This window comes from Bos javanicus, chromosome 2, assembly GCF_032452875.1.
Source record: "Bos javanicus breed banteng chromosome 2, ARS-OSU_banteng_1.0, whole genome shotgun sequence".
NCBI classification, from domain to species: Eukaryota; Metazoa; Chordata; class Mammalia; order Artiodactyla; family Bovidae; genus Bos; species Bos javanicus.
The window spans coordinates 79,924,532-79,947,011 of NC_083869.1; the positions used below are offsets into that span (position 1 = coordinate 79,924,532).

The window sequence follows — 22,480 nt, forward strand, 5'->3', positions numbered from 1 at the left end:
GAGTAATGTTGATGAGAATCTCGTGAGTCTCTTACCACACATGGTGTCTGCTAACCAGGCAGAGTGTTGCACTGGACGTTGATGGTATTCCAAATCAAGTGGAAGACTACGTTCTGCCCTCTGAGGGACATATGCTCAGGAGGAAGTTTGAAATCCAGAAGTGTCATGGATACCTACATAAGATTAGTAGTCTAATCTTTGAGAAACCACTTGTTGAAATGCAAGGCAGTCAGCTGTCAAAAGAGAGAGAAACCTTCCTGATATTTGTAGTTAGTAAGAGACAGGAGCAAATTACCAGCTATGGATATGTGTTTGGTCCCTGGAGATTTGGGAATAGTCTTGTCCTGCTATACAAAAGTATTATGTCAGGCACAAGAATGAAAATATAGAAATATATACAGTGATAGAAATATTATGTTGTAAAAATTCTCTATGAAGGATTTCACAGTGTTATGCTGTTGAGTTTTTTAAATGTATTTAAAATATGAATGAGAAATGCTTTTATGTGCAGCTTTTTGGGAATTTGCAGAAAGCACAGAAATTTGCATCTGCTCAGATAGAGACATGGTGTTAACTAAACCAAGGAAATGGGGCAGTGATGCCCTGTACCAGCAGCTGAGAAGGAAACCAATGGATTGGGTAGAAGTAGTTTTGGTAGATCCTACATCACCTTTGAGTTCTATTTCTTCCACTCTATAGAGTTCAGTTCAATTCAGCTGCTCAGTCGTGTCCGACTCTTTGCGACCCCATAAATCACAGCACGCCAGGCCTCCCTGTCCATCACCAACTCCCGGAGTTCACTCAGACTCACATCCATTGAGTCAGTGATGCCATCCAGCCATCTCATCCTCCCCCTTCTCCTCCTGCCCCCAATCCCTCCCAGCATCAGAGTTTTTTCCAGTGAGTCAGCTCTTCTCATGAGGTGGCCAAAGTACTGGAGTTTCAGCTTCAGCATCATTCCCTCCAAAGAAATCCTACGGCTGATCTTCAAAATGGACTGGTTGGATGTCCTTGCAGTCCAAGGGACTCTCAAGAGTCTTCTCCAACACCACAGTTCAAAAGCATCAATTCTTCGGTGCTCAGCTTTCTTCACAGTCCAACTCTCACATCCATACATGACCACTGGAAAAACCATAGCCTTGACTAGATGGACTTTTGTTGGCAAAGTAATGTCTCTGCTTTTCAATATGCTATCTAGGTTGGTCATAACTTTTCTTCCAAGGAGTAAGCGTCTTTTAATTTCATGGCTACATCTGTGTCTAGATATGAATTGGTTTATTGAGACATGCTTCATGTTTTCCTATTAGTGTGCAAACAGTAGGAAGAAATATAAATAAATAAAAGGAGAGAACATAACTGATTTGTAACTTTTGTGGAAGTAATATATTTTAAAAATCATATGCAAAGCTATATTTTATATCTCATATAGCTTTCCTTTTCAGGTAGGCAATCATGTTTCGAGGATAACTTTGGATAATTAATTTCTGAATGAAATAGGAATCACCATCTGGGACTTGAACTTTTCATCTTTCTTGATTTGATTATTAGGGATAGGGGTAGGTTGACAGTAACAACAATGAGATATGTGGGTACTGCTTTGGAATATTAATTGGTTAACTGGCTACTAACCTAAGTTCAGAGATGCGGTTATGTAAACTGCTGATTCAGGTGGACGAGGTATAAAATGCTGTTGCGGTATAACAGGGGGAAGGTGTGGTTTGGTTGGGCACTGAGGCCCCGGGTCACCTTTCCTCAGGCTATAGCACTTCAGCTTTCAGGTGGGAAAACTGCACGGCCCTGCAGCTTTAATTGAAAGTATGGTCTGATAGCAAATAAAAGACAGACTTTAAACATTGGTCTTTCAGGTGGAGATAAGAGAAATCAGTTATATCCCAACCTAAGGTGGCTGATCATTTTTCTTTTTGGCTCTGAGAAGCAGAATTCCCTTTCAGGTGAATTGAGAATAGGATGGAGAGTAGAACATTACATGCATTCAAATACCTGATTTGTTGTACCCACTAAAGATAAAACAATCTCCTTTTAAACAAAATGCCAAGTATTAACATTCATGAGTCTTTAGCAGACGAAATGTCTGGGTTTCAGCCTTACATAATTTTATTTTCTGACTATTTTAGGAATGTTCTTTCTGGTATAAAACAAAAACAGAAAATTGCTTTCTGCTTCCAGATATTCATATAATTAATGTTTTCCATGATACTTTGGACCTATCATTTCCATGATGTTTGTGCCTTCATTTTGTAACTTTAAACACACGTCATATTGGAGGCTTCAGTTCAGTTCAGTCTCTCAGTCGTGTCTGACTCTTTGTGACCCCGTGAACTGCAGCACGCCAGGCCTCCCTGTCTATCATAAGCTCCTGGAGTCCACCCAAACCGTGTCCATTGAGTCGGTGATGCCATCCAACCATCTCATTCTCTGTCGTCCCCTTCTTCTACTGCCCTCAGTCTTTCCCAGCATCAGGGTCTTTTCAAATAAGTCAGTTCTTCACATCAGGTGGCCGAAGTATTGGAGTTTCAGCTTCAACATCAGTCCTTCCAATGAACACCCAGGACTGATCTCCTTTAGGATGGAATGGTTGGATCTCCTTGCAGTCCAAGGGACTCTTAAGACTCTTCCCCAACACTAGGCATTCTCCATTTTAAGCAAAAAAGAAAAAAAAAATAGCTTATAGGGTAATGTGTGTTGTATAACTTTTTCAAAGATGGGGGTATATGATATGTACATATGTTTGTATATTTGTATGAATAAAAAGAAAGGCATGCTAACTTTCAGTTCAGTTCAGTTGCTCAGTCGTGTCTGATTCTGCGACCCCATGGACTACAGCATGCCAGGCTTCCCTGTCCATTACCAACTCCCAGAGCCTACTTAAACTCATGTCCATTGCGTTGGTGATTCCATCCAATCATCTCACCCTCTGTCGTCCCCTTCTCCTGCCTTCAATCTTGCCCAGCATCAGGGTCTTTTCCAATGAGTCAGTTCTTCGCATCAGGTGGCCAAAGTATTGGAGTTTCAGCTTTGGCATCAGCCCTTCTAATGAATATTCAGGACGGATTTCCTTTAGGATTGACTAGTTGGATCTCCTTGCAGTCCAAGGGACTCTCAAGAGTCTTCTCCAACACCACAGTTCAAAAGCATCAATTCTTCGGCACTCAGCTTTCTTTATAGTCCAACTTTCACATCCATACATGACTACTGGAAGAACCATAGCTTTGACTAGACGGACCTTTGTTGGTAAAGTAATTTCTCTGCTTTTTAATATGCTGTCTAGGTTGGTCATAGCTTTTCTTGCAAGGAGTAAGCGTCTTTTAATTTCATGGCTGCAGTCACCATCTGCAGCGATTTTGGAGCCCAGAAAAGTAAAGTCTGCCACTGTTTCCACTGTTTCTCTGTCTATTTGCCATGAAGTGATGGGCCCAGATGCCATGATCTTCGTTTTCTGAATGTTGAGCTTTAAGCCAACTTTTTCACTCTCCTCTTTCACTTTCATCAAGAGGCTCTTTAGTTCTTTTTCACTTTCTGCCATAAGGGTGGTATCATCTACATATCTGAGTTTATTGATATTTCTCCCGGCAATCTTGATTGCACCTTGTGCTTCTTCCAGCCCAGTGTTTCTCATGATGTACTCTGCATAGAAGTTAAATAAACATGGTGACAATATACAGCAGTCTTGATGTACTCCTTTCCTGATTTAGAACCAATCTTTTGTTCCATGTCCAGTTCTAACTGTTGCTTCTTGACCTGCATACAGATTTCTTTGTATATTTGTATGAATAAGGAGAAAGGCATGCTAACTTTAGTACCATGCTAACTTTAGTGTGGGTGGGTTTAAGCATGTTGACTTTAGTTGGGGGAGGGGATGGAATACGAGGACAGGGAAAAGTTATTATTCTTTTAGACCTCTGTAGTATAGGATTTGTTAAATCAAGCATGTATTGGTTTTGTAATTAACCAAAAATACAGGACAATAAATTTGATCATCCCACCTCTGTAACCCCACAAATTGTATATACCATCCTTGGGAAATCTGTTTCTTGGCCTTTATTCTGATAATATTTCTGCTTTGCTTTTGTTCATGGTTTTGCTACAAAATTGTTTAGCCTGGTATCAAAGGCCAAGTTAATAACATGTGATATTTTACTATCTTGCATTTCATTTTTTTTTTTAAATTCTTTCCCAGAAAGATGCAGGGTTTTTGTTTTTTTTTTTTTTAAGTCCCTCTCATAGTCTCCTGGCTTTATTTCATTCTGTAAAAGTGTGTGATTGTCTTGGGTGATTCATCATGCAGACGTATTGAACAATCATTTGTTCATGCTGTGGTTGATAAGGGGGCCAGTGAATGGAGGGCTGTGTGGCTCAGACTTCAGAACTCTGGCTTTGCTCAGAGCTTTTGCAGCTCTAGATCTGAGTACATGCTCTTGTATCCTGCCGTCCACCCTCCTCCTGCCACGACCCTATCTTCAGGTAAGAAATAGTCCCTTCCTTCACAGAGTTCTCACAGGATCACCTCTCTACAGCATTTATAATCCCTAGTGATCCTGTCAGGTAAACCTGGAACTCTGGGTAGGCCATTGAGTCACACATACTCTTCAATCCAAGTCACCACAGGTGACTGTGGCCAGGTGACCAGAAGGAGCTGAATGGCTTAAGAAAATGTTTACTCTGAGGTTTGGGGAAGGGTCAGCTTTTTCCAAAGTAGATGGGTTAACAGACTGTGGGCAGGGCTGGTGGGGGAAGAAGAGGGTGGAAGGAATTGAGAGAGTAGCTCTGAAACATAGACATTACCATATGTAAAATTAGATAGCCATTGGAGATTTGCTGTATGATCCAGGGAGCTCAAATCTAGTGCTCTATGACAACCTGGAGGGTTGGGAGGTGGAAGGGAGATTCAGGAAGGAGAGGACATATGTATGCCTATGGCTGATTCATGTTGTTAGATGGTAGAAACTGACACAATATTTTAAAGCAATTATCCTCCAGTTAAAAATAAATTTAAATTAAAGAAAAAACAACAACAAAATAGGTGGATTGTGTGTAAGTAGGTTAAATAGTCTACTGAATACAGGAGTTGATGCTGACTAGACCCTCTGCTGTCAGCCCCTCAGGCTTGGTGTGTGCGTGAAAGTCACTCAGTTGTGTCGGGACTCTTTGCGAGCCCATGGAGTATACAGTCCGTGGAATTCTTCAGGCTAGAAGACTGGAGTGCATAGCCTTTCCCTCCTCCATGGGATTTTCCCAACCCAGGGATCTGGGTCTCCCGCATTGCAGAGGGTTTCTTTACCAGTTGAGCCGCAAGGGAAGCCCCACAGGCTTGATAGGGAATTCTGTAGTGAAGTGGCTTTATTGGTTCGTGTTGTTACCAGGCTGAAGGACACGTCCTGTGAGAAGCATTTATTACTGAAATTCTAAGCTTGAAGTGCACCCAGAGGCACACTTCTTAAGCTTTTTCTCCTGGCCAACTCCTCAAGGCAGGGCAGAGTAAACAGGAGCCCCAGGGGAGAAGGGTGTAGTTGAAGTCCATCAACTTAAGGGAAATTATGTTGAAATCTTTGCTCCTGAAGTCATTGAGTTTTCTTTTCTTCTGTGATGCATATGGTTTGTTTGTTTGTTTTAATCTGCTATGCTTCTTGCAGCCCTCCTTTGAATAAGAAGTGTTTTTGGTGCTGACAAGCACTTTGAGTTTGTTCTCTATCTGAATTGTCAGGATGGGGATCATCTAGCTGTCGAAGTCTGAATTAGTCCAGTTTTAGGATCTCATGTTCAATGAATTGTAGCTGTAAAAGGACTGCTTTGAAAGTCTTGATAAAAATTGTCTTGATCTTAGAGGCTGGTACTAGAATTAGGATCCTCATAAAAGTAGGATCTGGTATTTTATGAAAGATATTAATGCATGCTTCAGGATTATCTGTTCTTTGCTTTGAGTTGGGTTCACACACTGATTTTCAAAGGCTGAAGTTGGTTTATCACTCTGTCTGTAGTCGAGCAGAGTCTCTAAATCTGAGACAGTTCCAGATATTGACGTGGTCCCCGTGGGAAGACTGTTCCACTGGAGATGGATGGAGGAGGATCGGGTGAGAACAGATAGAGGGCATGTTGGTCTGATGGGGTAACGTGTAGAATCAGAGACTATTTGCTTTGATTCCTCACTCTTGGCAGAGTATGGTGCAGGCTGGGCCCAGCTGCAGGGCAAGCTAGTGCTCCAGCGGTCGCTGTGGGGTCAGCCAGTGGTGGGAAATGCTGGCTGTGACATTCCTGAGCCCTGCTATGCTGTACTCTTTCCTGTCCTTTGTCAGACCTTCTTCTGGCACCCCGCCCCCGCCCTCAGCCAGATGGGATAGTGGCAGGATTTCAGGTGTACTGGTAATGCAGGAGACCCAGCCAGACGTGATGCTGTTTTTAGGGTGACTGGTCAGGACTGTGGTTCTGTTCAGGAACAGGAAAGGTGCAATTTAGGCAAGAACAAGGCCCAGGGCAAATTTGGAAACTAAAGAACCAAGGTGTCCATTCTCTGACAGGAAGTATTTTTGATGCTGACAAGTAGATTTAGTTTGTTTTCTATCTGATTGTCAGGTGGGGATCATCTAGATATAGAGGTTTAAATTAGTCCAATTTTAGGATCTTAAGTCAAACTAATTGTAGATAAGACTGCTTTCAAAGTCTAGTAAAAATTGTCTTAATTTTTAGAAGTCAGTAGTAAAATTAGGATCCTTGTAAGGATGAGATTCAATGCTCTTATGAAAGATATTTAAATGTAAGTATATTTGGTTTAAAATATTGCAAAGCAAGTGAAAATAATTCTAGTTAACATTTATATATTTATTTGACGTGTCAAAGTCACTTTTCATTTATGCACATGAAAATTCCTACCTCCTGAGGGTAACATTTATTCCTGAGAATTTGGTATAAATGGTGTACTAGTTTTCTCATGCTGCAGAATAGATTGCCTCAAATTTAGTGACCTAAAATAATGTACATTTATTATCTGACTCTTTTTGTGGGACAGCTTAGGTGGGTCCTCTGTTCAGGACCTCAGAAGACTGCCATCAAGATATAAGCCAGGACTGCAGTCTCATTGGAGGTTCGTCCCTTTTCCGAGCCCACAGGGTTGTTGGCAGAGTTCAGATGTCCACTTAGTGCTATTCCTGCTACCTAGACGTTCTCCAGCTTTTTTTTTTTTTTATTTCCTTTAAACAGCCTTGAAAAAAATTACAAAAATAACAAATGCTCTTGAGAAAACAAAAAACAGGTAGTATTGGGATACATAACATAAAAATGTAATTTTCTTATTTCAGTACTCTAGTCCCATTTCTAGAAGTAATGCTAGTTAGGTAGGTCATCTTCCAGATCATGTAAGTTTGATTTAAAATGAAAAAATTTTGTTTTGTTTTAAAGTTGGAAGTAAGGGGTTCTCCTTTATCTAAATGGATCAGTCTTTCCCAGAGAACCCAGACCCAGCAAATTTGTGTGAAACAAGAACCTTCTTTAATGCCACCTCCCGTCATGCCTTAACCAAATAGGGGAAGAAGGAGGGACTCCTGAGCTGGTGGAATGAAATGCCTAGACTTCACTGTTTGTGAGGGGTTCATAGTGAGCATACACTGCCTGCTTGGCTAGCTGAAAAGGTAGATTGTTAAGGAAACATGAAGAACAAATCATGTGTTTTCAGGAGTGTAGCTTTGATGTTTGGAATGTAGTCATAGCATTAGGAAGCTAGATAAAGCTTCCTAATGCTGTGAAAAACAGTCACGAGGCTGTTGTGTCTTTCTGAGCACAGTCTAACTCTTGGACTGTTTTATAATGCGTTTCAAAACAATTATTTTTTGGTAAAAGCTTGCCAGTTTCAACCTGTCCAAGCTCTCTTAAAACCTTTGGTGATTGGAAAAATTTTTCCTCTTTAAACTTGCAAAATGGACACATGTTTATCTGTTATTTGCCAAGCCTAGAGAGTTGTTTCATCATGCAGGCACTATCTAGTACTTGATATATTTGTTTTATATTTAAATATATTAAATGTAAATGTTCTGATTGAAGTCATACCTGAAGTTTGATTTGACGGGAGACTAAGGCTTCTCTGGTGGCTCAGCGATAAAGAATCTGACTGCAATACAGGAGATGAAGGTTTGATTCCTGAGTCAGGAAAATCTCCTGGAGAAGGAAATGGCAACCCGCTCCAGTATTCTTGGGATTCCCTGGTGGCTAAAATGGTAAAGAATCTGCCTGCAATGCAGGAGACCTGGGTTCAATCCCTGGGTCGGAAAGATCCCCTAGAAAAGGAAATGGCAACTCACTCCAGTATTCTTGCCTGGAGAAGCCCATGGACAGAGGAGCCTGGCAGGCTACAGTCCTTGGGGTCGCAAAGAGTCCAGTGAGGACTGAGGAACTAACACTTTCACTTTCAATTTCCAGTATTCTTGCCTGGGAAATCCCATGGACAGAGGAGCCTGGCGGGTTGCAAAGGGTTGGGCACGATTGAGTGACTAACACAGAGTGTTTAAGTTTTACTAGAGTCTTAGGCACTGTAGCTTTTAAAACTATCTTCATTTTACATATGAAGAAAGAGGCTCAGCAAGACTTAAGTAACCTGACCAGGATCACACAGTGGTAAAAGTGCAGGGATTCACACCCAGAAAGTCTGGATCTGTAGTTCTTACTAATAGTCCTGTTGACTTTACAGTTATCATGCACACCATTGATACCACTAATAGGGAAGGATTCTCGGCCTGCAGAGTGCTGTTCAACATAATTGAATGTGATACTGAAGAATGTGTGGGTTTGGAGCAAGGCAGTCTCAACAACCCAGGCAGATAATGGAAGTGATAATCAGTATTCCTGCTGTGTGTTGAGTGAGCATTCAATGGTGCAGTGACATGAACTAGTGTGGCAGGGAACAAGTATGTTCAGTTCTAAACTAGGTGTTCCCTAGTCAAAGAAAAGTGACAGCAACCTGTAGGATGGTGTTTTTATCTCTGGAAGATGGGAGAAGATCTTGGGAGGAGATTGATTTTCATCCTGTTCACTGGACAGCTGCATGTGGTCCTTTACCTTTGAGAGCATAGAGTAGGGCGACTTCCTCCCTGGTGGTCCACTGGTTAAGAGTCTGTGCTTTCACTGCAGGATCTTAAAAAAGGAAGATGAAGCACAGAGTAGAGGAAACAGTTCAGCACGGGAGACGTGTGCCCAGTTCATGTGGCTGATTCAGCCCTCCCTTCTATATATGTGTTTATTTCTGCTCTTACATCTGTAGTACAGATAGGTATTAATGATAATTCTAATTTCTAAGGAGAGGCTCCTTTCTTCATTCAGCTCCGTTGTGGAGAGGTGGAGGGTGAGACACGATGTGGCGTATTGGGACAGGCATGGGCTGACAGAACAAGGTTGTATCTTGGCCACTCACAACCACTGTGACCATTGAAGTGAGTGATGGTCAGTTCTTTCATCTATAATATACGTGTCTTGATGCTTATCTTGTTGAGTTGTGTTGGACATTAAGAGACATTTTAGCCCAGTGCTTGACACATAGTTGAAGCGGTATACCTAGTTGGGGCCATGACCATCAGAAAATCTTAGAAACCCAGAATGACTTTAGTCCAAGATTTGGGACCCTGAGATTTTCTTATAAGTATAATATTTTTCTGTCTCTCCCCTTCTCTGACTCTTTGTCTCTCCGTACTCCCTTTTTCCCCTTGCCCCTCCTTCTTTGGTATCCATCATACAGATCTCGTTTTTGTTGGATTGTTGTTGTTTAGTCTCTAAGTTATGTCCAACTCTTTCGTGGCCCATGGACTGTAGCCTGCCAGGCTCCTCTGTCTATGGGATTTCCCCAGGCAAGAATACTGGAGTGAGTTGCCATTTCCTTCTCCAAGGGATCTTCCTGACCCAGGGATAGAACCTGAGTCTCCTGTATTGGCAGGTGAATTCTTTACCACTGAGCCACTAGGGAAGCCTTTTTGTTGGATTACTACTTTCAGTTAGCTGCATAATATTATTTTCAAGACTTGTAGCTGGTAGCAAAGCTGTAATGTGGGACCATTCTGTACCTTCATTAAGAGAGTCTTAAAAATGGTGCATATTTGGAAAATACTTATTCATTACAGAGTTTATTTCAACGAAGATGAGGTAGTATTGTGTTATCCTGCTCTGAAATAAAACTGCCCGAGGTGATATTTTTAGTTGGTATTTTGGTGTAGCATAGAACTCATATATAGTTCCTTAATTCATAGTCTAAAATGGCAGCCCAAGAACAAAGGATTATCATATGGTGGTTAAGGCATGTCTCCGACTAGACTGACAGGGGCCAGGCTAACCTGATAAACCTGCTAAGCCAAGGCCAGTGATTGATGGCACAACATAGATAAAAGGATGAACAGGGCTTGGTTCTTTCCTCCAACTTTGAATTGAGAAGTACTGGAAAAAAATTTATATCAACAGGAGCAGAGGCTGGCAGTCACGATGTAGTGAGGCCATGATGGGCCATGTACAGGCAGAAACTATGAATAAGTCTTTGCAGTGGGCCAGCTATGGAGTAGAAAGTGAGAAGATCAGTCAGTAGCAGGCCCAGAAAAAGCAGAGACGTGAGCAGGGGATGAGCACGGGATGAGCACATGGATACTGGGCCTGGAAAGGAAGTCTTCACAAACTCAAGTTACTTTATTCTATAATGCACTCTTACACTCATCCACACTCACTCTTGGGTGGGCTTGGGTCCCAGCTTTTCTGGTAGCTCAGTGATGGGTTCCTCGGGGAGTTCTTGAGTGTGTCATTATTATAATAGAACTCTCTATACTTGATGTAACTAGAGAGCATCTCTGTGCCCAGCAGCTGACAGAGCCTGACCAAATCATACTTCTGTCTTCTCGCATCACAGACTCCAGTGAGAGTGTTGGCATGAAACTGTCTCTGCCACTAAGCGTGGGAGGTTCGGTAGGTTTTTAAAACCTTCTAAAGTCTTCAGTTTCTTCCTCTGTGAAAATTAGGCTGTTATTCTTCTATACCACAAATCTGTTCTTTAGACTGGGCTTGTGAGGTGTACTTACTGAATTCCATTGTTCTTGATATAAGACCCAGATAGAAGCCTAATTGTTATTGACCTTATGTTTATAATTTTTCACATAGGCAGCCAGCTTTTCACAATTTTGAACTGAAGAGTTGGTAGACCAAACTGTCTTTCAAAAACCAATTAAGACAGATGTCTAAATTAAAAATGCTGTGGCATGTAATGTTTTAATGTCTTGTGATCAAATTCCCAAGATCCAAGACCCAAGAAGAGGGTAAATTCCTCCGTGTGAAGTGAGTAGCATGTTGTCATTGCTGCAGATTCCACCAGCTTTCCTTATCCAGGCATTTTGTGTATCTCAGGCTTTCATACCAACTTCATTAAGACCATACATACCTCATGCACCCCTGTGATATTGATAACTCGCCTGTTCCCTGTATACAGAGACCATTTGGTAAGACCATTTGATAAGTGTCATAGGGCTCACTGATGAATTTAACTGAGATACTCGAGTCCATAATAGCCATTAGATTCCAGTAGAGTCAAACTGTGAGTTTCCCTAATCAAAGTAGATAGTATTTATGGAATACTTGCTGTGTGTCAGGTGCTGTGGTTTGTGCTTTGACACACAATCTCTTTTAACCCTCAGATTGGACAAGGGGAAGAACCAGTCTTGTCCTCCTTGTCCAGAGATGAAACTGCAGTTGGAGAGGTTCAATAATGCACCCAGGTTCACATAAAAACTAAAAAACTTTGCTAGATAATATTTGAAGCGTTGTAATGTTGTATGTCATGGAATCTGAGCATAAAGCTCAGTATGTAAGTCAGGATGTTGTTCAGTCGCTCAGTCATGTCCGACTCTTTGCGACCCCCATGGACTGCAGCACGCCATGCTTCCCTGTCCTCCAGTATCTCCGGGAGCTTGCTCAAGTTTATGTCTGTTGAGTGGTGATGCCATCCAACCATCTCGTCCTCTCCCACACTGTTTTCCTTCTGCCTTCAATTTTACCCAGCATCAGGGTCTTTTCCAATCAGTTGGCTGTTTGCTTCAGGTGGCCAATATATTGGAGCTTCAGCTTTAGTATTAGTTCTTCCAATGAATATTCAGAGTTAATTGCCGTTAGGACTGAATGATTTGAACTCTTGCAGTCCAAGGAACTCTCAAGAATCTTCTCCAGCACCACAATTCGGAAGCCTTTTTTATGGGCCAAGGGTGACTTGGGTTCAAATTCAGTCAGTTTCATCATCTAACCCCTTCACCCTACACACTGACTTTTACTTCAAAACTGCCTTCAGACTGAAGCTCAGACTCTTCACCCTGACATTTGAAGCTGTCTGCAATTTGATCCCAGTCTTATTTTCTAGGCTGTTATTCACAAAAGGTCTTTGTTCAAGGTAAGCTGTTTGTTTCTCTTTGTCTGAAGTGTGACTGGGTGGGCCTTTATGTTGCTGCTGCTGCTGCTGCTGCTTCTGCTAAGTCGCTTCAGTCGTGTCTGACTCTGTGCGATCCCATAGACAGCAGCCCACCAGGAATCCCCGTCCCTGGGATTCTCCAGGCAAGAACACTGGAGTGGGTTGCCATTTCCTTCTCCAAAACATGAAAGTGAAAAGTGAAAGTGAAGTTGCTCAGTCGTGTCGGACTCCTAGCGACCCCATGGACTGCAGCCTACCAGGCTCCTCCGTCCATGGGATTTTCCAGGCAAGAAGGCAAGAGTACTGGAGTGGGGTGCCATTGGCTTCTCCGCTTTATGTTGCTATCCATGTTTTAATCCTTGTTATAGCATGTGTCGAATTTCCTTTTTTTAAAGGCTGAGTAATATTCCATTATATCTGTCTACCATATTTTGTTTTCCCATTTATCCATCTGTGGACGCTTGAGTTACTTCTGCCTTTTGGCACTTGTGAGCCAAAGTTGAACCTGGGTGCGCAGATATCTGCTTTGAGTCTCCAGCAATTCATAGTTAAAAAAAAAATACATTTGAAGCGTACAACAATCTTAGCAAAAAAATTTTTTAAAGGGGAGGGTTCAACTGTGATCTGAAAACCAAATCTCATGCTACTATTCGGGGGAATGCTACTTTATCTGAATTTTGCCCATCCTTTTAGACCTGCCCAAGTCCTCTAACTTCTGGAACATTCTTGGACCTCTGCAGTTGACAGTGACCTTCATTTAAACCCAAAGCACTCCTTTAGAAAGAAGACTAATGCATTCATTTAGCTAAGAATCACTTAAATCCTATTTCATCTGTTTTTGTGGCTAGAGTGGATAACCCTTAAACTTTATGTTTTATGATATAGAAGTCTCACCTCCTAAGCTCTGTTATAACCTCCTCAGGGCATAGGCCACAGGAGTGTCTTACATTTTCACTGTGCCTAATACGATATTTTGCATAAAGAAGGCTCTTGAAAAATTTGCCGCTTACTTGTTAAACGCTGTAGCCTAAATTCAGTCAAGACCATGTGGTTGTGCAGCCTTGTGAAAGGTTATTTTTACTTTATTTGAGTCCTGACCCCTTCTGGATTTGAACTATTATTACTTTAGAGGTGAAAATAACATGACTTGGAGACTAGGACTTGGAGAACTCCAACATATTCTTGAATATTTTTTGATGAAATTTTAGACTAAATAATTAGCATTAAGTGAACTATTTAAATAAACATGACCTGTTCTATTGCCACCTTGCTGATTCGTTTCTCTCAAGTTAAAAGGATGATTGTGACACAGTGTCTTGCGTTTCTTCAAGACGTAGGCACAACTTTATGTGCTGGAATAAACATGAAAAAAAATTCTTTTCCGTTGAGATACAAAATTTTCCTGTAACTAGAAAATCTTCTCTCCCCTTTTCTTTTTTGTTTATTTCTGGTGGTGTAAGGATGTCTCCATTCCTCAGATAGTCAGAAAGAGGCTTCTGCCCAACAGAGTCACTCTGTTATACAAAGGTGAAGACCCTGTTGTAAGGCACTGTACAACACAAGTTCCTGTGATGAGGTGTTCTTGGCCACTTTTTGCCAGAGCTTCCCAGGCCTGACAGCAGCATGGACTGTGTGCTCTCATGAAAAGAGAACAGATTCTTGGCTCCTTGTCCTGATTCCACTTTTGTTAGATAATGTGGTCATACCACTTAACTTCTTTGTGCTCCGTTGTTAAGGACATTGAGATGGAGACTTCATTTCTGTCTCATGGTGATTTAGGAAGAGTTTAGTAAAAAGGTGCTTCAGTGTATATTATATACAAGAAACTTTAATAACTGTTGGGGTGAGTTTTTAAGAAACTGCGGTGACTGTAAATAAATGGCTAAAATTCGTTCTGAAGAAAGGAAGAAGCTGACATATGGGATGCCAAATTAGAGCCTCAGCAGAACAGGGGCTTCAAAAATATTTTGGAAGAATATGATATTTGAAAAGAAGCCTCCAAGTAATCATCATGGTGAAAAGAAGTCACTATAGGATTTCCTATGGTATTTATGGCTTATTTATAGTTTTATTTTCAATTTCATATGGGGAATTGAAATATAAGCTTTCAGGGTTAGGGCTTCTAAAGATCTTATTGTTGCACTGTGAAGAACTATGATATGAAGATGTGACACCTTTGTGACTGTTCTGTATGTTTGCTAGCGTTTCGTGAACCTGGCCTTGTGGAAGAATATGTATACAGTTCTGCATAGTTGAGACACACAAAATATTAAAACTGTAAAAAGGCTTTCCCTTTTAACTTGAAAAAAAAGTGTTTCTGGTTAGATATCTTTCCGAAATGTATTATATGTGTCCTTGTCAACAGAAACAGAATACTGTCTATCTCATTTTGGCCCTTAACTGTTAGGCTGTGTTCTGACTCAGTGCTGTAATAAAGCACTCAGGGCCAACTGAGCTGAGCTATTGGCTCTTATTCTAAATGACTCTTCATTTTTATACTTTTAGAATTATTTTGACCACTTCTTACTCCTTTTCTTTTTTCTTTGCTTTTCTCTCTTTTCCCCCTTTCCCTCTGTCTCTCTTTTTCCATTAGTGGCTGTTGTTTCTTTCCTTAGGGTGGGAACTTGTAATCTGGTATATCAACTGTATGCAAACTCTGTGTGCATATTACATGTATGTTTTTTGGAGAGAGAAGGTTCATAGCTTTCAATGGCATCTCAAAGCCATCGACAGCTAAAAAAAATGAAGTGCTCAGTTAGCAGTATTTTTTAAACTGCAAGATTGAGCCTTTAAGTGATGAAAACCATTTAGTTTTAAAACATTTTGTAATGAAAATGAATAGCGTTGAGCAAAGAATATCAGTACATTGCATATGATAAGGATATTTATGGTTTTGTGAAATTTTTATTTCATGCATATGTCTACATGCATGTGTATGTAAATATACATTCAAGCACAAGTACTTGGTTGTGATGAAAATATTTTTTACGCTGAGTCATAGTCAAACGTTTGAAACATACTGCCATGGGAAGGCCCCAGTTTACAGGTGAAGCTGCTGTTTCTCTGTAGTGTACTGAGATGCCATATGCTGAGTTTATTATAAATGTGGCTAAGATGAAAGTAACTGAAGCTGGGAGAATTTTCTTTTCTTTTTGAAGTGTTCATGGAATTAATTACATAGCACGATTTAAAGGGGAAGGTAAAATAGTATAAGACAGGCCAACGCAGCTGTGTTTGAAAGTAAAACCTGGTCCTGTGAGCCCTGAGGGTGAAGGCATCAAGCAGTGTTTTTAACCTTGGTTACTTGGTTCTTTTTCTGGGGAGACTGTTAAAGATGCGAATGCCTGGCCCTTCTCTGCTGCTGAGTCACTTCAGTCGTATCCGACTTTGTGCGACCCCATAGATGGCAGCCCACCAGGATGCCCCATCCCTGGGATTCTCCAGGCAAGAACACTGGAGTGGGTTGCCATTTCCTCCTCCAATGCATGAAAGTGAAAAGTGAAAGTGAAGTTGCTCAGTCATGTCCGACCCTCAGCGACCCCATGGACTGCAGCCTTCCAGCCTCCTCCATCCATGGGATTTTCCAGGCAAGAGTACTGGAGTGGGGTGCCATTGCCTTCTCTGGCCCTTCTCTAGAGAGTTGAAATAGAATCTCTGAGGATGAGGTTCTGGAAGAACTTTCCTATAGAATTAAATGCTTGGTCCTTGTGCTATTTGTCTGTCTGGGCCCTTTCCTCTGGATTCCGGATTGTGGTCTGGAGAGTGGAGCCTGTGGGGTGCCTGGCCTCCAGTAAAGATTTCAGTTTTCCCTGTCATCACAGGAGGAGCTCTCTTTTGAGTATTATTTGGGTATTTACAAGGCGCCTGTTCTGGAATTCTAGAGATATCTGAAGTATGAGATTGTTTTGACGTAGGAATGTTTGTACATTCTTGGTTTAATGTCTGCCCTTGAGAAGTGAGAGATAAACTTGATAATTGAACATGCCATTTGTGGAAAGGTAGCGCCTTTCTTCTCCCTCTTCCCTTTGCCTTTTCTCCCCACTCCTTTCCCTTCCCTTCTCTCTTCCCTCTTAGACGTCAGAGGCCGGGTCTATAGGATGGTGAGAGTGGAGGGGGCCTTCCATGTCCGGTGATGTGCACGCTTCAGAACTCGGGGTGCTGAGGGCTGGGAGTATGGAGATGGTAAGCTAGGATTGCTAGGAGGTTGGTTACATGGAGTGAAAAAGGACATGGATTGATCACATCCATCCATCCATCCATCCATCCACTGAGGGTAATGGGAACCAGACTTGCCCCTGGTGGAGAAGGTAGATAGAACCTAATTGGGAAGTAGTCTTTGGCATTATGTGAAGGAGTCCTTTTTGGTGTGATCAGCTGAATAGAAGAACAGGCTCTGGATTCCAGTAGGTATTGCTCTGTGAGCCCTTTTGGGACAGAGGGACCAGGTGGAGTGCCAGTGCAGCACAGAAGTCTGATAGGAATGAGCACATGTATGGATGTGAGAGTTGGACTATAAAGAAAGCTGAGCGCTGAAGAATTGATGCTTCTGAACTGTGGTGTTGGAGAAGACTCTTGAGAGTCCCTTGGACTGCAAGGAGATCCAACCAGTCCATCCTAAAGGAGATTAGTCCTGAATATTCACTGAAAGAGATCTCTATTCTTTCCCATTCTACTGGGAAATAGACACCCTGCACCCTAATTGCGTGGGAGCTGAGAGTCTTTCTTTACAGCAGCAGTCTTGTCTGCTCTTGCTAAGATTGTATTCTTATAGGATGCTGCTGCTACTGCTGCTAAGTCACTTCAGTCGTGTCCGACTCTGTGCGACCCCATAGACGGCAGCCCACCAGGCTCCCTGTCCCTGAGATTCTCCAGGCAAGAACACTGGAGTGGGTTGCCATTTCCTTCTCCAATGCAGGAAAGTGAAAAGTGAAAGTGAAGTCACTCAGTCGTGTCCAACTCTTAGGGACCCCATGGACTGCAGCCTACCAGACTCCTCCATCCATGGGATTTTCCAGGCAAGAGTACTGGAGTGGGGTGCCATTGCCTTCTCCGACCTTATAGGATGAAAATAGATATAAAAGTGACCTGTTCCGTTTTCCAGGTTGGGGGAAAAGGCTTTTATAATTAAAATAATTGTGACCCACGTTTTGAAAAAAAGATCAGAACATTTTTACTGTTCTGTTTTCTATTCTGTTTAATTTTCTAGAAAGATCTAACAGTCTCCTTGAATCCAGTGGTGACAGTACTGGAAAAACTTGTTGGCCTAAAAATGTCACCTTTTGCTGCTTGACCCTAGAAAGGTGGGGAAGTTGGAAGTGAGCTTTTTCTTCTTTCTTTTTTTACCTTTTTCTTTAAAAACCTTTTCATAACTGACATCTTTTTTGTTAGCATCCCCCTTCCTGCCATCTTTATAATGTTAAAACTGAAAGGAAAAAGGAAACTGCTAAGATGAGTTACAGTTAAGTAACTTTTGCTTGCAGCATTGTGGTAGTCTTTGTGCAAAGTGACCTAACCCAACTCTGTTCTTGCTGCTGAGAATTTAAGATAGAAATGGAAAGAAACATAAATAATGTTATGGTTTGCAGTGTGAGAGGCTTACTGTCTGCTAAGATAACAGCATGGATCCTTCTGAAAGTACATTTAAATTCTACATTAAATTTAAATTCAACATGAAATGTACTCTTTCAGCAAGTACTTTTCAATTCTGATATTGAAGTCCATTAGATGTAATATGAAATTATTTTGTTTGAATGGTGGTGGTGGTGGTTTAGTCACTAAGTTGTGTCTGACTCGTGTGACTCCATGGAATGTAGCCCGCCAGGCTCCTCTGTCAATGGGATTCTCCAAGCAAGATGCCCAAGGGAAAGCTGTAACTCTGATATTGAGTTATATGTGGTCTGAGCCCATTGTAGAGATGGACAGACTATGAAAGGGCAGTGCCAAAGTCAAGGTCCCATTGGATAGGTATGGGTGTAGGCAGGGAGGAGGGGAAGCCTGGGTCACTATAGACTGAAATTGGAGGATAAAGATGAGAGAGGGAAGCACCAGTTGTAGCTGGAATCCAGGAAAGCATAGTCTTGCTGACAATTAGCTGTGGTCAGTGACGAAATTTTTGGCAAGTATGACGGTTGTGGAGGACTCTTATTCAGGATCATGAGTTAATCTAGAGATTTATTTTGAAAGCTTTTTTCAATGTATAAATCTGTGCTTTCCTGTATCAGCAAAATAAACATTATCGGCCATCTATCTTCAGAGATGTAAAGTGTTCTTGAAAAGTACAAAATGATCAGGCAGTAGAACTAGTGTTTTTATTTTTTAAATTTTGAAATTATTTTCAGGACGTACCACTGTTAAAACTTTTTATTTTATACTGGAGTATACTAGAACCAGTGTTTTTAAAAGGATAAAGCCATGCAACACTAAGACTTAAGATGGTAAAATGGTTGTATTTTATTCTTTCTTTTGCAGACATACATTGGAAGTGTGGTTATATCCGTTAACCCATACCGGTCATTGCCCATTTATTCACCAGAGAAAGTGGAAGATTACAGGAACAGAAATTTCTATGAACTGAGCCCTCATATGTAAGTATGGTATTAAAGTATCAAGTTTCTCTTTCACTCCAGGGATGTTGAGTTGACAGATGTGTCCAGCTGTTTCCTTTGAGTCTCAGGAAAATGTTATTAGTCATTTTTAAAAATCAGATGAAGGAACATAGAAGCTAATTGTTACAGCTTATTTTAAATTTAAAAAAAAGAAGACTTCATTTGTCCTCAGGCTCTTTAAGTCCTGAAGTATTTGGTTTCAGTATGTAAAGTATTTTCTGTTAAAAATTCTGTGTAAGTAGCAGCTGCTGCTAATTATTTTTGCAAATAAAACAGGAATGTGCATTGTTTGTTATTATAAACAGCCCAAGCAGTGTTTCCATGCCTTTGTTGGGTCAAGAAAGATTCCAAGTGTTGGATTGTGTAATGGGTTTTGAGAAAAAGAAATAAATAATACCTTCAGTTTATAATCTTCATGGACATTGTTCACCAGATGTGTGCATTAGGCCAATGATTTCACCTTCCTTGAAGTTAGTCACTTGTTTGATTTTTCTGAGAAGGTCACTTGTCGTTGTAAATAATTCCCATAAGTAATAATCTATAATTGGAGAAGGAAATGGCAACCCACTCCAGTATTCTTGCCTGGGGAATCCCACAGACAGGGGAACCTGGTAGGCTGCAGCCCAAGGGGTCACAAGAATTGGACATGACCTAGCGACTGAAACCAACCACAAGAGTTGGACATGACTTAGTGACTAAAACCAACCAACCAATAATCTACACTAGTTACCTAGTGAGAAACCCTGAGCTAAAGTCAGAGAATCTGCAGAGTTTTAGTTGTGTCCTAGCAGAAAAGAATTTTTTGTGTATGATTGAAGATGGGCTCTATTATTTTTACTAGAAAATAAATCTGATAATTAAAGAACATGCACACTACTGTCCAGATACTGATTTTAGGTTTTTGGTTTTTTTTTTTTGATAGTGGAGCATACAGTAATATTTTTGAACTGTTTGAAACTAAAGATTTAAATAATTTGTGGGAGTGGTTATTAAAACTAAACACTGTATTTTACCAATCAAGTAGATTCTGATTATTCAGTTTGCTCCTTAGGAGTATATTTTGTAAGTGAATTTGTTTCATTTTGCCTTAGCAAAAATAAAATCTGAAATTTGTTTGATAAAGTTCTCTTTATAAGTCCCTACAAGGAAATACCTTATTAGATGCCTTAAGATTTGTTTTAAGTTCTCAGCCTTCAAGTCATGCCTCTTAAGTGCTTAGATCAGCTATATCAATATTGTGCCAGGAGCATAGGAGAAATTTAGTTTCGTAAGCCTTACTCTAGTAGGCCAGGAATCTACATTTTACACAAGCTTTCCAGGTGATTCAGAGGTATTTGCAAGTTTGAGGACCTGTTGTGTTGTGCGTGCGTGCGCGCGTGTGTGTGTGTGTGCAGGCGCATGTGTTCAGTCACTCAGTTGTAGCTGACTCTTTATGACCTTATGGACTATAACCTGCCTCTGTCCATGGGATTCTCCAGACAAGAATACTGGAGTGGGTTGCCGTTTCCTCCTCCAGGGGATGTTCCCAACATCTCCTTCATTGGCAGGTGGAGTCTTTTACCATTGAGCCACCTAGGAAGCCATTGTCTTAGATATATATTTGCAGGTGTTTTCCTTTCCTTAACTGCTTACTGCCTTTTACAGTAATAGCATTAATAATAATAGTAGCAGTAATAGCTTGTATTTATTGAATACTTACTGTGTGCAAGTACTTCTCTAAATACTTGACGTGTATTGTAACTCATGTAATTCTCAAAATAATTCTGTGAGGTAGGTACTATTGTGTGTGCATATGTGTGTGCTAAGTTGCTTCAGTCGTGTCCAACTCTTTGTGATCCTGTGGGCTGTAGCTCACCTGGCTTCTGTCTTCATGGGATTTTCCAGGCAAGAATACTAGAGTGGGTTTCCATTTCCTTCTCCAGGGCATCTTCCTAACTCAAGGATTGAACCTGTGTATCTTACATCTCCCGCATTGGCAGATGGGGTCTTTACCTCTGGCGCCATCTGAGAGAGGAAATTGTCTCAGAATAATCAGCCATTTATCAAAGCCACCCAGCTCTGGGTTGGGGAGCAGGGATGTGAGAATAGTTACCTGCCGTGCCTCTCAGCTGGAAATACATTCTGTCATTTTCACATTAGGCCTGTTACTCTGCAGTTTTATTCTGCCATCCTTGGGTTGCCTATGTTCCTACATTCTGAGCTCTCCAGGATAACTTCGCTGTGCCTCGGTTTGCCTCCGGAGACTGCATGCCATTTCTTCCATTTGCAGCTGAAATCTCCACTTTGGGGTTGTTTAGTTGTATGCTAGATGTGTACTCTAGAACACAGAAATTCATGCCCTGGAATATCCATTTTTTATCCCTGCTCCTAAAGATTCTTATAAGAGGCTACATAGCACTGCTTACCTGAATTCACCTTTTATCCCCAAGGGAAAAATACCACACTGGCAATAAATTCCCAGAGTGCCTATGATAAAGATAAGATATTTTTGCCATGCTCTGTAAAATAGTGGCTCAGTGGTAAAGAATCTGCCTGCAGTGCAGGAGATGCAGGTTTGTTCCCTGGGTCGAGAAAATTCCTTGGGGAAGGAAATGGCAATCTGCTGTAGTATCCTTGTCTGGGAAATTCCATGGACAGAGGAGCCTGGCAGGCTACAGTCCATGGGGTCACAAAAGAGCTGGACACAGCTTAACAACTAAACAGGAACATAAAACATTGTATGTGGGGTGAAAGGTACAATCTCACCTATTAAATCTGAAATCGCTAGATTCATATCACAGCTCCCTCCCCACCTCACTTTTCAGTCCTCAGCACATTCCTTCCCACCATCAGGTCATCTTTGCACATTCTGTGCCTTCTGCCTGGAATGCTTTTCCTCTCCCTTTCCCCCAAGGCAACTCCTGTTCTTTAGATCTTAGATTGCATTAGACCCTGTCCTTGCCAAAGTCAGATCTATTGCTCTTGTCACAGTTACAGTTAAACATTTCTTTCGGACGTTATTTGATTCCTGTCAGCTTTACCTGCCTTACCAGCTTTTGCTCACCGTAATTTGCTTAGCACCTGAAAGTAAGTGTTCAAAATACATTGATCAAGATTTGGTTTGAGTCCCAGTTTTCCCATTATAAACTCTGTAACCTTGAGCAAATTACTTGAAAAAAAACATCAACTCAGAAATTAATTGGCTGCATACAATGGGAAAATAACTCATAGGATTTTTGTGAGGGATAACTATCTAGAAGATATTTAGAAAATACAATTATCTGATATAAATACAGTGCTTAGCAGGGAATCTGTTGTAATGGACAGCTGCTGCTATTAACAGTGATAAGTATAATAATTATTATAATACGTGGGACACATTTCCAACATTCTGACAAGCTCTTCCTTACCATTTTCTCCTCCATGGTGGGACATTTCCACTTACTTTAATGCATTTTCCTTCATTATTCTT

General features: G+C 41.1%; 1 protein-coding gene across 5 annotated transcripts in view; it reads left to right on the top strand.

Annotated features, from left to right (window-relative positions):
- MYO1B (myosin IB) overlaps nucleotides 1-22,480 on the top strand; it is a 200,084-nt gene that overhangs the window by 35,527 nt on the left and 142,077 nt on the right. For all 5 annotated transcript variants that reach the window (XM_061440561.1, XM_061440580.1, XM_061440571.1 and 2 more), the window contains one exon: nucleotides 18,893-19,008. In XM_061440561.1, the coding sequence (XP_061296545.1) occupies nucleotides 18,893-19,008 (116 nt within the window). The remainder of the gene's footprint in view (nucleotides 1-18,892; nucleotides 19,009-22,480) is intronic.